The sequence below is a fragment of the Macaca fascicularis genome, chromosome 7 (assembly GCF_037993035.2).
Source record: "Macaca fascicularis isolate 582-1 chromosome 7, T2T-MFA8v1.1".
Classification (NCBI taxonomy): Eukaryota; Metazoa; Chordata; class Mammalia; order Primates; family Cercopithecidae; genus Macaca; species Macaca fascicularis.
Genome location: NC_088381.1, coordinates 83,841,938 through 83,854,500, shown reverse-complemented (window position 1 = coordinate 83,854,500; position 12,563 = coordinate 83,841,938). Strand labels below are relative to the sequence as shown.

General features: G+C 49.2%; 1 protein-coding gene across 4 annotated transcripts in view; it reads left to right on the top strand.

The window, feature by feature from the left end:
* PGPEP1L (pyroglutamyl-peptidase I like) overlaps positions 1-11,990 on the top strand; it is a 49,712-nt gene extending 37,722 nt beyond the window's left edge. For 2 of the 4 annotated variants that reach the window (XM_065548504.1, XM_015453440.3), the window contains 3 exons: positions 8,738-8,860; positions 10,561-10,787; positions 11,534-11,990. In XM_065548504.1, coding sequence (XP_065404576.1) covers positions 10,579-10,787; positions 11,534-11,774 — 450 coding nt within the window. In that variant the 5' untranslated portion in view covers positions 8,738-8,860; positions 10,561-10,578 and the 3' untranslated portion in view covers positions 11,775-11,990. The remainder of the gene's footprint in view (positions 1-8,737; positions 8,861-10,560; positions 10,788-11,533) is intronic. The other 2 variants (XR_010588313.1, XM_073996806.1) reach the window with 2 other exon arrangements.
* Positions 11,991-12,563: the final 573 nt, after the last annotated feature.

Genomic DNA, 12,563 nt, shown 5'->3' with positions numbered 1-12,563 from the left:
GGGATACCACAGTCTGAAAAGACCAATTCTCTTACTTCTCTTAACTCTGTGGGACCAGAGGGTTTCTCTGTTTCTCCTTTTTGTTCGGATTTATTTAGGTGGCATTCTTGTCTTTAAATAGTTTCTAATGGTATTTTTGTGGAAGGAGTGGTGCCAGCAGATCTTCTCTTCTGTCATCTTGTTGATGTCACTCTCTATAAATCTTTATTTTTTCCACGTTTGCCACTGAACTTGGGCACCTTCCCTATCCCATGGCAATGTTCTCTGTATCTGCCCCTTCCTCACTCTCCTCTGTCCTGGTCACCACTTTGTCTTTAGCATCTAGCATGGGCCTAGCACATGGTAGAGGCAAAATTAATATTTGTTGAAGGAATACCATTGTTTTAAAAAGTTTATATTTCTGAGGAAGCAAAAACATGCGTCTTACTTTTAACAACATGTGTTGTTCTTTTTTCCAATTGCAAAAAACCTCTAAACACCAAAAAGAAACATTTTAAAAATTAGATTGTAATTCACCATCTAAAAATAACTCTGAGTATAATGCATTTCCTCACAATATTTATTATAATGCTCTGTGTCAGCTGTCGATGGCTGCAAATTAAACCAATCTGAAACTTAGCAGTATCAAAAAACCCACCATTCTCTCTCCTGGCTCTGTAGGTCCACAGGGCTCAGCAGGGAAGTTCTTCTGCTTATCTTTCTTGGGGCTTTCATGTGGTTGCAGTGAGATGGAGGCAGAAGGTGGAGTCATGGGGGCTTGACTCAGGTGTGAGGACAGCAGGGCCTGTCCCTTGCCCTGTGATCTCTCCTTGAGGTCTCCACAGCTGGGTAGCGAAATGCAGAAGCTGCCAGGACTTCTTACACTTAGGCCCCAAGCTGGCTGAATTCTGTTGCCTAAAGTGAGTCATAGGCCAGCCCTTTCTTGCACAGCCTTTTCCTGCAGATCCTTCTACCCTTCATCCTTCAGGCCTTTTACAACACTTCCTACATCATCACCTCTTTGAGGATCCTCAGTCATTTCCAAAGTGGGGTTTTCAAGGTGATCCATTGGGGTATAGGAAAAAATACAGTATTAGGATTTCCATTTCTATGTTTTTTAAACTGTGATTTAAAAACGCACAATATAAAATTTATGACCTAACCACTTTAAAGTATATAGTTCAGTAGAGTTTATATTCAGATTGTTATGCAACAGATCTCCAGAACCTTTTATCTTGCAAAATAAAAACTGTACCCATTGAATAATGCTTCCCCATTTCCTCCTCTTTGCAGTCTGTGGTAACTACTATTCTGTTTCTATGAATTTGACTATTTTAGGTACCTCATGTAAGTGGAACCATACAGTATTTGTATTTTTGTGATTGGCTTATTCCATTTAGCATAATATCCTCAAAGTTCATCCACACTGTAGCACGTGACAGGATTTCCTTCTTTTTTATTATTTATTTATTTTTTTGAGATGGAGTCTCACACTGTCGCCCAGGCTGGAGTGCAGTGGCACAATCTTGGCTTACTGCAACCTCTGCTTCCTGGGTTCAAGCGATTCTCCTCCCTCAGCCTCCCAAATAGCTGGGATTACAGGCACGTGCCACCATGCCTAGCTACTTTTTGTATTTTTAGTAGAGATGGGGTTTTGCCATGTTGGCTAGGCTGGTCTCGAACTCCTGATCTCAAGTGATCCGCCTGCCTTGGCTTCCCAAAGTGCTGGGATTACAGGCGAGAGCCACCACGCCCCGCCGATTTCTTCTTTTTTAAAACTGAATAATGTTTCATTGCATGTATTTACCACATTTTATCAATTTATCTGTTGATAGACACTTGGATTGTTTCCACCTCCTGGCTATTGTGAATAATGCTGAAGTGAACATGGTGTGCAAATATCTCTTTGAGATCCTGATTTCATTTCTTTTGGCCACATACCCAGACGTGGAATTGCTGGATCATAACGTGGTTCTGGGTTTAATTTTTTTTTTTTTTTTGAGACGGAGTCTGGCTCTGTTGCCCAGGCTGGAGTGCAGTGGCCGGATCTCAGCTCACGGCAAGCCCCGCCTCCCGGGTTCACGCCATTCTCCTGCCTCAGCCTCCCGAGTAGCTGGGAGTACAGGCGCCCGCCACCTCGCCTGGCTAATTTTTTTTGTATTTTAGTAGAGATGGGGTTTCACCGTGTTAGCCAGGATGGTCTCGATCTCCTGAACTCGTGATTCGCCCGTCTCGGCCTCCCAAAGTGCTGGGATTACAGGCTTGAGCCACCGCGCCCGGCCTCTGGGTTTAATTTTTTGAGGAATCACCATATTGTTTTCCACAATGGCGGCACCGTTTTACATTTCTACCAACAGTGCACAAGGCCTCCGATTTCTCAACATCCTCACCAACAGTTGTTCTTTTCTGGTTTTTGATAGTGGGCATCCTAATGGTATGAATTTCTATAGTTTTAGTCTATAAAACATAAGAAATTAACGTTCGTCAGTATGTCATAGCTGGACTGACATTGACACTATGCCTTGCCTTGTGTGTCCTTACCTCCCTGGACAGCATGGCTTCCTGGGAGGGGGATCCTTGCACTGGTGGGGAAAGGGATGCTGTGGTGATAGAGAGGTCCTCCCTCTTTGATTCACTTCTAATTTATTACAAAGTGTTTCAGCCCAGTTAATGGGTTTCAGGATTATATTATCCTGTTTTAATTAAACTAATCCTCAAATGATGACCAAGGAATCCTCACAAAAATGACCTAAAACAAAAAAGAAGAAGAAGACCATAATACAAATCTGGGCAAACCATGAGGAAACAGCTGAGTGGCACTTCTCCTACCACTCACAGGAGCTCTGTGTCAGCCCATTTCAATAGAAAAACAATGACAAGCCGAGAAGCTGGCCAAAAAGGAAGGAACTAAGAAAACCACTTAAAATATAGATTTACATCCATTTATTAACCAGAGGCTCACTTGAAGTGTGTATTGTGCCTTGAGACATCAAGACATGAGCTAATGGCAATGTGCGTGCATGCACACATGCTTATGCACCCTAGAATATTTTTATTAACAGGGACAAGTGATCAAAAATATTTGGAGACAACCACTCCAGATAGAGGATTGGGAATTATGGCATTGCTGTTTTTCCTTCCTGGATTTTTCAGGGAAGACCAACCCGGCAGTTTGGAAGAATGACCTAAAGGATACTGGGAGTGGGTTGGGTTAAGCGTCACATCTGGAAGACGGAACTTGGCATCGTGAAGGAAGAGAGTGATCGTTAACTGGCATTCCAGGATTTCCCCACTTGTGAGAGCTGTGATCAGGCCTAAATGGTGGACCCCCACTGTTGTGGTAGCATCTCCTGTGTGGCTGCTTCCTGGAACTCCTCTGTTCTTTTATATGTACCCTCAGCCAGGCGTGGTGGCTCATGCCCGTAATTCCAGCAATTTGGGAAGCCAAGGCAGGAGGATCACTTGAAGCCAGCAGTTCGAGACCAGCCTGGGCAACAAAGCGAGACCCCATCACTAAAAAAAAAAAAAAAAAAAAAAAAGAATTAGCTGGGCATGGTGATGCACACCTGTAGTCCCAGCTACTTGGGAGGCTGAGCTGGGCGGATCACCGGAGCCCAGGAATTTGAGGTTGCAGTGAGCTATGATCACGCTGTTGCACTGCAGCCCAGGCAACAGAGCCAGACCTTGTCTCCAAAATCAATAATGAATAAATAAACGTACCCTCCCTAGACCTCAGTCTCCTTCTCTGTAGAATGGGGACATCATCAGCACTTCATCAAGAGGGTCGTGGCGAGGTGTTTGGCATGGTGCCTGCACACAGTAAGGGTCCTCCAGAGACAGCTAGTAGGATTACTGGACTATTTTGAAACCCTTCTTTTTAAAACCAGAGATATGATACATACACATTCATTATAAAAATCTTATGAAGAGTATAGCAAGAAACGGGAATCAGCCCCAGTTCTTCCCTCAGGGGATGACCATTTCAGTCTTGCTCCATTTCCATCCATGGCTGCAGGCAACAGTCTGAGACCCTGATTTTTTTTTTTTTTTTTTTTTTTTTTTTTTTTGAGACAGAGTCTCGCTCTGTCACCCAGGCTGGAGTGCAGTGGCGCGATCTCGGCTCACTGCAAGCTCCGCCTCCCGGGTTCACGCCATTCTCCTGCCTCAGCCTCCCGAGTAGCTGGGACTACAGGCGCCCACAACCGCGCCCGGCTAATTTTTTTGTATTTTTAGTAGAGACGGGGTTTCACCGTGGTCTCGATCTCCTGACCTTGTGATCCGCCCGCCTCGGCCTCCCGAAGTGCTGGGATGAGACCCTGATTTTTAAACTTCTTCCTTCTCCAGGGCTTTCCCATGTCAATCAATGCTTTATACGTCGTTTTTAGTGGCTGCCTGCTGCTCCCCTGACGGCTGTCCTACACCTTCTCCCCTCCCTGCTCTGCCTGGCCTCCTTTCATCTCTCGTGCTCCTTTTCCTGTGCCTGGTGAGCCTCTGGCTCTGACAGTAACTTCTGTCTTCACATGGAGCTTCCAGCCTGGATGGTGTTGGAGGCCAGGCCTGGGTCTCAGCTACATGGGATGGCTCCCAAATCCCAGGTCCCTTCCAACCCATCCGGTGAAAAGGAACACATTATCTCTCCCTCTTCCATTGTCACCCTGACCTCCCTTCCACAACACATACCCCAAAACCCTCAGCCAGAGCTTAGCACAGAGACTGCAAGCAGTAGGTGCCTCATCCATGTCCCATGACTGATGGGTAGAAGATAACATGAAAAGAAAGAAGGAAGTAAAGAAGAAAAGGTAGAAGGGCAGGGAAAGAAAGGGGAAGAAAGGATGAAAAAAAGGAAAAAAAGGAAGGAAGGTCTTCGCACATACTTTCAAGCCTCACTGTTCTTGCTCTGTAGATAGTTATTTTGCTGGGGCCGGGCACGGTGGCTCATGCCTATAATCCTAGCACTTTGGGAGGCCAAGGCTGGAGGATCACTTGAGATCAAGAGTCTGAGACCAGCCTAGCTAACATGGTGAAACCCTATCTCTACTAAAAATACAAAAATTAGCTGGGTGTGGTGGTGGGCACCTGTAATCCCAGCTACTCAGGAGGCTGAGACATGAAAATCACTTGAACCCGGGAGGCAGAGGCTGCAGTGAGCCGAGATGGTGCCACTGTACTTCAGCCTGGGTGATAGAGCAAGGCTTTGTCTCAACAACAACAACAAAAAAAGTTATTTTGCTGGAAGACTCCTACTGATCCTCCAAGCCCTGGTCACAGAGCCTTCCCCTCATGCAGCCCTTCACCTGCATGGCCTCGCTTACCTTTGTCAAAGTCCGGTTATTACTGTGATACACAGATAGGGAAACTGAGGCTCAGAAAACTACAATGAGTTGCCCAAACTCTCACAGCAGTGAGGGGAAGCAGGGGGGCTTGGTCTCCTTCTCTCTCACCCTGAGTCCTCACCCTCAGCTTCTGTAGCCCAGCCCTGCCCGCTTCTAGTTCACATATCTCCAAGATCACGAGCCTCCATCATGGATCCATGAGCTGAGGCTGCATTTCAGGCTCTCAGGGAGTTTTCTGGAACGATTCAATAAATGAATGCATTCATGCATTCTGGTGCTAGTCCCGAACTCATATTTGATAAGAGAAGACTCAGATCTTGGAAAAACAGCAACTGTTTTTCAACACCAGCTGGTGCCACAGCCTCAATGGATTTGAACAAATTCAGAGAGCAACTGGTGTCTTTTTCCTTCCTTCAGTTCCCTTTGTTAAACTGCCATGTGTTCCTGGCAACTGGATTTCGGGAGACGTGGAATTCAGAAGAAGTGAGAGAAAGAGGCCAAAGGCAGGGCTCTCTGCTTCCTCGGGACCTTTGTAGGTGGGGAGGTTCACGCCTTTTCGAGGGACTGTGGGCTGGGCACACAGCGCCCTGCTGAGCCGGCTCATTCCTGCAGCTTCAGCATTGCCCTGGATTTCACTCTGCGGACAGTGGTTTCACCGGCTCTGTCCTCCCTGTGTTAGCACAAAACACTCTGAAATTCTAGCCGAGAAAGTGTGCCAGTTCAGAAAACACAAAGCCCTGGCTCTCCTAGGTCTGCATGGAACCGACATGCCCTTTGCTAAAACAACCAGCCCTTCTTGGCAGAAAGAGTGGCTGCAGCCCGCGGCCCGCAGTCTGCTTGTGCAGAGTGTTCTCTCTGCTTCCGACCGGCCCCGGGCTCATCAGATTCTAATAAATATCACTTTCTTTTCTTTTCTTTCTTGTTTTTTTTTTTTTTTTTTTTTTTTTTTTTTTTTTTTGAGATGGAGCCTTGCCCTGTTGCCCAGGCTGGAGGGCAACAGCGGGATCTTGGCTCGCTGCAACCTCTGCCTCTTGGGTTCAAGCGATCCTCTGGCAGAGCTGAAGGGGACCCCAGCGTGATGGCTTCCTGTCCCCACTCCTTGAAGTGTGCCCCCTCCATGCCCAGCCTCACAGGTACCCTCAGGACAGAAGGCCCAAGATGGATGGCGGCACAAGACCTAGAATGCAGGGTTGCCTGGAGCCCCTTTGGTCTGTCTGGGCCTGGAGAGGTCCACTTGGAATTGCAGCCCCTTCCTCCTGGGCCCCACAGCCCACTGCCCTGTGCTTACCCGGCCCTCCTTCTTGCCTCCCACCATCACAGTCAGGCCAGTGATCTCCCCGCCAGGGCCCCAGTGGGGATGCTGGTCTTGGCATTGATTTTTGGAAGAGAACAAAGCTTGAGCTGGGGAGGGAACTGAGCAGGTGTCTGGAGGGTGGAGCAGAGCCCCGCAGGGAGGCTGAGCTGATCAAGGACAGACCCAAGATGCCAGAAATTGGCCACCCCACTCCTGGATGAGGCAGCCCAGGCAAAGCCTCATCTGGGCATGTCGTCCCCACCTGGCTCTGCAGCATCCGGGTAGACGTGACTCCTCTGAGGCCTAGGCAGGGGCCTGGAACTTCCTATCTGGGATCTTGGGACAGGCCAGACAGACTGGCTTGGCCATTATCTGTCCGAGAAAGCATTCTCCCGAGTGCCCTGAAATGCCAGGAAAGTAGTCAGGAAAAACAGAGGCGTAAATTGAAAACCATCTTGATGATAAGCATAGCTCCTGGTGCTGGGAAAGGGCTGGGCCTTTTGGAGATGGTGTTACGTTCCTGATGTGACTTTTACCAAGAGTGAAACGCACAGCTCTAAGCTCTTGCGCTGCTTCTTTTCTTCCTTGCCAAATGGGGCTCCACAGCCCCTCACCTCCTCCCCGTTCCGTCTCTCTCTCTGAATCTCTCTCTCTCTCTCTGTCTCTCTCTCTGCGTCTCACCTAACCTATAGGTTTTGCTGCCCAGACATGGCAGTGTCCTCCCAGAAGCCTGTCTGTGAGCTCTAGACACACAACAGCCAAGAGGCCAGCCTCCTTGGGCACTTCAAACTTGGCAGGACCCCAGTCACCGGCATGATATCCCCAGCCAGCTCTGCCTTCTCCTCTATCCCCTTAGGAAGCAGCTCTGGCTCATTAGCTTCTTGAGTACATTTCCATGGCTCCCAGTTGTCCTAAGAATAAAGTTCACACTGAGCTAAGCTCTCAGTCTGGCTTCCACAGACTGCCCCGGTGTCTGTTCCCAGCCTTCCCTGGTGTGCAGTACTCCCTGGCACTGGAGGTGGGTGGAGGTGGTGGGTTCCTTGTCAAAATATCTGCGGATGCTGTTAGAGTCCAGGGGTGCAAAATGTCCTGTCCTGAGGCACGCAAGACACACGGAAGAAGCCTTCAGCCTTGCCAGGAACACCAGGTCACGCCAAGTTCCCCAAAGGCCTCAGGTTCTTTTTTTTTTTTTTTTTTTTTTTTTTTGAGACGGAGTCTTGCTCTGTCACCCAGGCTGGAGTGCAGTGGCGCCATCTCGGCTCACTGCAAGCTCCGCCTCCCGGGTTCACGCCATTCTCCTGCCTCAGCCTCCCGAGTTGCTGGGACTACAGGCGCCCGCCACTGCACCCGACTAATTTTTTGTGTTTTTGGTAAAGACGGGTTTCACCGTGTTAGCCAGGATGGTCTCGATCTCCTGACCTCGTGATCCTCTCGTCTCGGCTGGGATTACAGGCGTGAGCCACTGCGCCCGGCCACCTTTTTTTTTTTTGAGATGGAGTCTCGCTCTGTCGCCAGGCTGGAGTGCAGTGGCACGGTATCAGTTCACTGCAACCTCTGCCTCCTGGGTTCAAGCGATTCTCCTGCCTCACCCTCCTGAGTAGCTGGGACTACAGGCACGCGCCACCAAGCCCAGCTAATTTTTGCATTTTTAGTAGAGATGGGGTTTCACCATGTTGGCCAGGATGGTCTCGATCTCTTGACCTCATGATCCGCCTGCCTTGGCCTCCCAAAGTGCTGGGATTACAGGCGTGAGCCACTGTTCCCGGCCAGGCCTCAGGTTCTGCTGATGTCTTCTGCCCTTGCAGCTTCCTCCGCCTGGCATACTCTTCCCCAGCGTCTCCATCTGGCTCACTCCCGCCTGTCCACAGACCTCACCTGCATCCCCTTGGCAAACATGGCTGTCAGACGTGCCTCTCTTGTGTTCCCTCCTAGATAGGTGCTGCTGTGTGCATTTGCCTCTTGGGTGGGAACTGTGACTCTCTTCTTGGCTCCTTGCCACTTTGTGAGCTCCTTGAGGGCAAAGTCCAGGCCACGGGAGACCCCAGAAGTAGACCCCAAGGATTGGGTTTTCAGGGACGCCTGGTGCCCCCCCACCATTAACTGAGGCAAGTCCACCTGCCGCTTTCCGCAGGAGCTCTCCAAGCTGGGCCTGGGGAATGACACAGTGGTGCAGCTGCGGACTCTGGAGCTGCCTGTAGACTACAGGGAGGCTAAGCGGAGGGTCACCGGAATCTGGGAAGATCATCAGCCACAAGTAAATGATGGCGGGAGGCAGCGGGGCATGGGGCTGGCGATGTGGTGGAGCTGGAGCCTGAGACCCCTGGGCCCTGGTTCTAGGGTTGATGGTTGAGGGGCACCCCGTCCCCAGGCCCCACCAGTCCTGCAAGGTCCCAGCTGATTGTGTAAGGTTCTGGGTCTGTTTGTAAAAGTTTAAGCCAAAATATGGAGTAGGTCTTAATAGAAAATCTGGAGAGAAAGGAGGAGGAAAAGAAATGGAAGTATTATTCCCAGCCAGGACTCAAAAATAGTTTCCACCTAAGGGAGAGGCCCTTGGGTTGGGCCCCATCCATACCCATGAGGGGCAGGTAGGTTTGAAGGGGGGCATGAGGCAAGGACCTCTGTGCCCAGGGAACGACTGGGAGGGTGGCCAACCTGGGGGAGGCCCATCTTCATAGCACCCAGCCCATTTTATCTGGACATAATTACTGTATATAAAACAGGTATACCCTCACCCCCCCCAAAAAAAATTCCCCAAACAAGGACCAGATGATGAGGTTAATAAAACATACACTATCAAGGCTGGGCACGGTGGCTTTCGCCTGTAATCCCAGCACTTTGGGAGGCTGAGGCAGGTGGATCACAAGGTCAGGAGATCGAGAGCATCCTGGCTAACATGGTGAAACCCCGTCTCTACTAAAAATACAAAAAAAATTAGCTGGGCATGGTGGTGGGTGCCTGTAGTCCCAGCTACTCGGGAGGCTGAGGCAGGAGAATGGCGTGAACCTGGGAGGTGGAGCTTGCAGTGAGCCAAGATAGTGCCACTGCACTCCAGCCTGGGCGACAGAGCAAGACTCCATCTCAAACAAACAAACAAACAAACAAAAAAATACACTATCAAGCCATTCAGACAGTGCCCCAGATGTTTTGATAAAATACTTGGGCAGCTATTTTTCTAAAAGGAAAAATAATCAGCTTTAATAAATTCTAAGATTTCATTGGACTGCTACTAACTTCCTTTATTAAGTTTCATTTTTAAAAAAGATGCAGGAGGTGGGCACGGTGACTCACGCCTGTAATTCCAACACTTTGGGAGGCCGAGGCGGGCGGATCACTTGAGGTCAGGAGTTTGAGACCAGCCTGGCCAAGATAGTGAAACCCTGTCTCTACTACAAATACAAAAATTAGCTGGGCGTGGTGGTGCACCTGTAGTCCCAGCTACTCCGGAGGCTGAGGCAGGAGAATCACTTGAACCCAGGAGGCGGAGGTTGCAATGAGCTGAGATGGTGCCATTGCACTCCACCCTGGGTTATAGAGCCAGACTCTGTCTCACAAAAATAAAAATAAATACATACATAAAATAAAATAAAATGATGCAGGTTTCCACCAAAACACGAAGCCTCTGCCTCACCACTTAACCAGCTTGCCTCTCCTCCCTCCAACCCTCCGCCTACAAAAAGAGAATACATTGCCCTGTAAGAATAATTTGAAGTAAAAAGTATTTAAATGTAAATGCAGCACGAGTTTTTATTCAGCCAAAAGAATCCAGCTATTTTTCTTTCCAGCCATATTAATTAGGAGACACTAGTGGGGGATCCTGGGGTTTCCCAGTGGATTTGGGGTTTGAGACGTTTGGCACGGAGCCGGGCTCGCTAAAGGAGTGGCCCTCCTGCACATTTGGTGAGCAGCGTGGGCCTCATTTTCCTGGGGTCTCTCTGCTGTTGCCTGTTCACATAGCTCGTCGTGCATGTGGGCATGGACACCTGCGCCAAGGCGATCATTCTGGAACAGTCTGGCAAGAACCAAGGCTACCGGGACACCGACATCCGGGGCTTCCGGCCAGAGGGCGGCGTGTGCCTACCTGGCGGCCCAGACATGTTGGAGTCAGGGGTCTGCATGAAGGCAGTCTGCAAGCACGTAGCTGTGGAGGATGTCGAGGTGCTATTTTCTCGAGATGCAGGCAGGTATGCTCTGTGGGTGTTTGTTAGGCCCCTGAGCAGGTAGGAGAGAAGCAATGGCCTTCGGCATCCCCCCAGCCTCCAAGAAGCCATCCTGTACCATCCAGCCGGCCACTTGGCCAGGCGGCGCTGCCCCCAGATCGCCCCTCTTTGTTGCGTGCAGGTCAGCACAGTTGCTAACACCTTGCCTGGGGGCTCGTTTGTGAGACCTCCCTGTGGAAACATGGTCTTTGGTGTGTGGATCTAGGAGAAGAGATGGGAAGGCAGACTTCAAGAGCCACTAACATTTCGTGAATGTTTTCTAATTTTGATTTTTGGGGTGACCGAAGTTGTGAGTTAACTATGTTGATGTAGCCCCAGATAAAGATTGATTTACCTTTGTTTCTCCAAGCTCTGATCCCCAGTAGGTAGTTTCCCCTTTCCCCAAGGAATGAATGAGTAAGTGACTCAGGAAGGCATGAATGACAGGGATTCACTGGGATGCCGGTGGTATGGACTGGTTTGTGGAATATCTAAACCCTTTCTGTCTTGGTCACTTGCTGGTCATGAGATCATGAGGCCAAGAGCCAGCTCTCCCCACCTCATCCCCAGCACGGTGTTCTTTCTGAGGTGAAACAACACAACTTAAGTCTCCCTTGGGTGTCAGTCCTCCCTCCTCAGGCTTTGTGGGTGTTGCATTGCCCCTTCTGCTTATGTTTCACTGAGGTTAGAGGCTGGTTCAAGAATTAATGTGGCATTTCCTGTGGTTGCAGATACGTCTGTGATTATACCTATTACCTCTCTCTGCATCATGGAAAGGGCTGCGCGGCACTCATTCATGTCCCTCCACTATCGCGTGGGCTCCCAGCCAGCCTGCTGGGAAGAGCCTTGCAAGTCATCATCCAGGAAATGCTGGAAGAGTGTGGGAAAGCCCGAGTGCAAAGCCCGGTTCGAAGAAAACTCAACCATGGTGCTACCAGCCAAAGGGAACTGACCGGGGCATTGCTCCTTTAGAGAAGATTAAATGTTTCAATCCTGTGTGTAGCATTCAGCTGTGCATTGAGAAACTTTTTCAAAAATTGCTTGTAAGACAAAGAGGGGGAAAAACTTTTTGTGATTTTGTTGGGCTATTTTATTGTCGGGAGAAAGAACACTCTGAAAGGTGGACATTTCACGGGATGAACTAGCTTCAGTTACGGTTTTCATGACAATAAAATGAAATCCGAGTCATCTGTTTTCTTGTAAAAATCTACACAGTGGGTCTATGTGATCCTGCCCAGACTACGGGGACCACAAACCTGTTTTGGAGAGGCTTACAGAAGCATAGAGACAGCCACTGCTCCAGGGGCCCCATTCCTTGCCTTAGAGCTTGTGTGTCCAGGTCCTGGGTAGCCTTGAAGCCACTGAGGCTCTACTGTATGATTTCTCTGTCTCTGTGTTTGCCCCTTTTATTACTTACTCATTTTAATAATTTTCAAGCTTACAGTTCAGTAGTATACAGTACATTTACTTGTTGCACAACCGTTACCACCATCCATCTCCAGAACTTTCTCCTCATCCCAAACCAAAACTCTGTACCTGTTAACTCCCTATTCCTTCTTCTTCCCAGCCCCCTGGCGCCCACCATTTCACCCTCCATCCCTATGAATCTGACTCTAGGTAGCTCACATGAGGGAGTCATGCAGCACTGGTCCTTTTGCATCTGGCTTATTTCAGCCTCATGTCCTCCAGGTTCGTCCATGTTGTAGCATGGGACAGGATTTCATTCTTTTGAAGGCTGAATAATATTCCAGTGTAGGTATC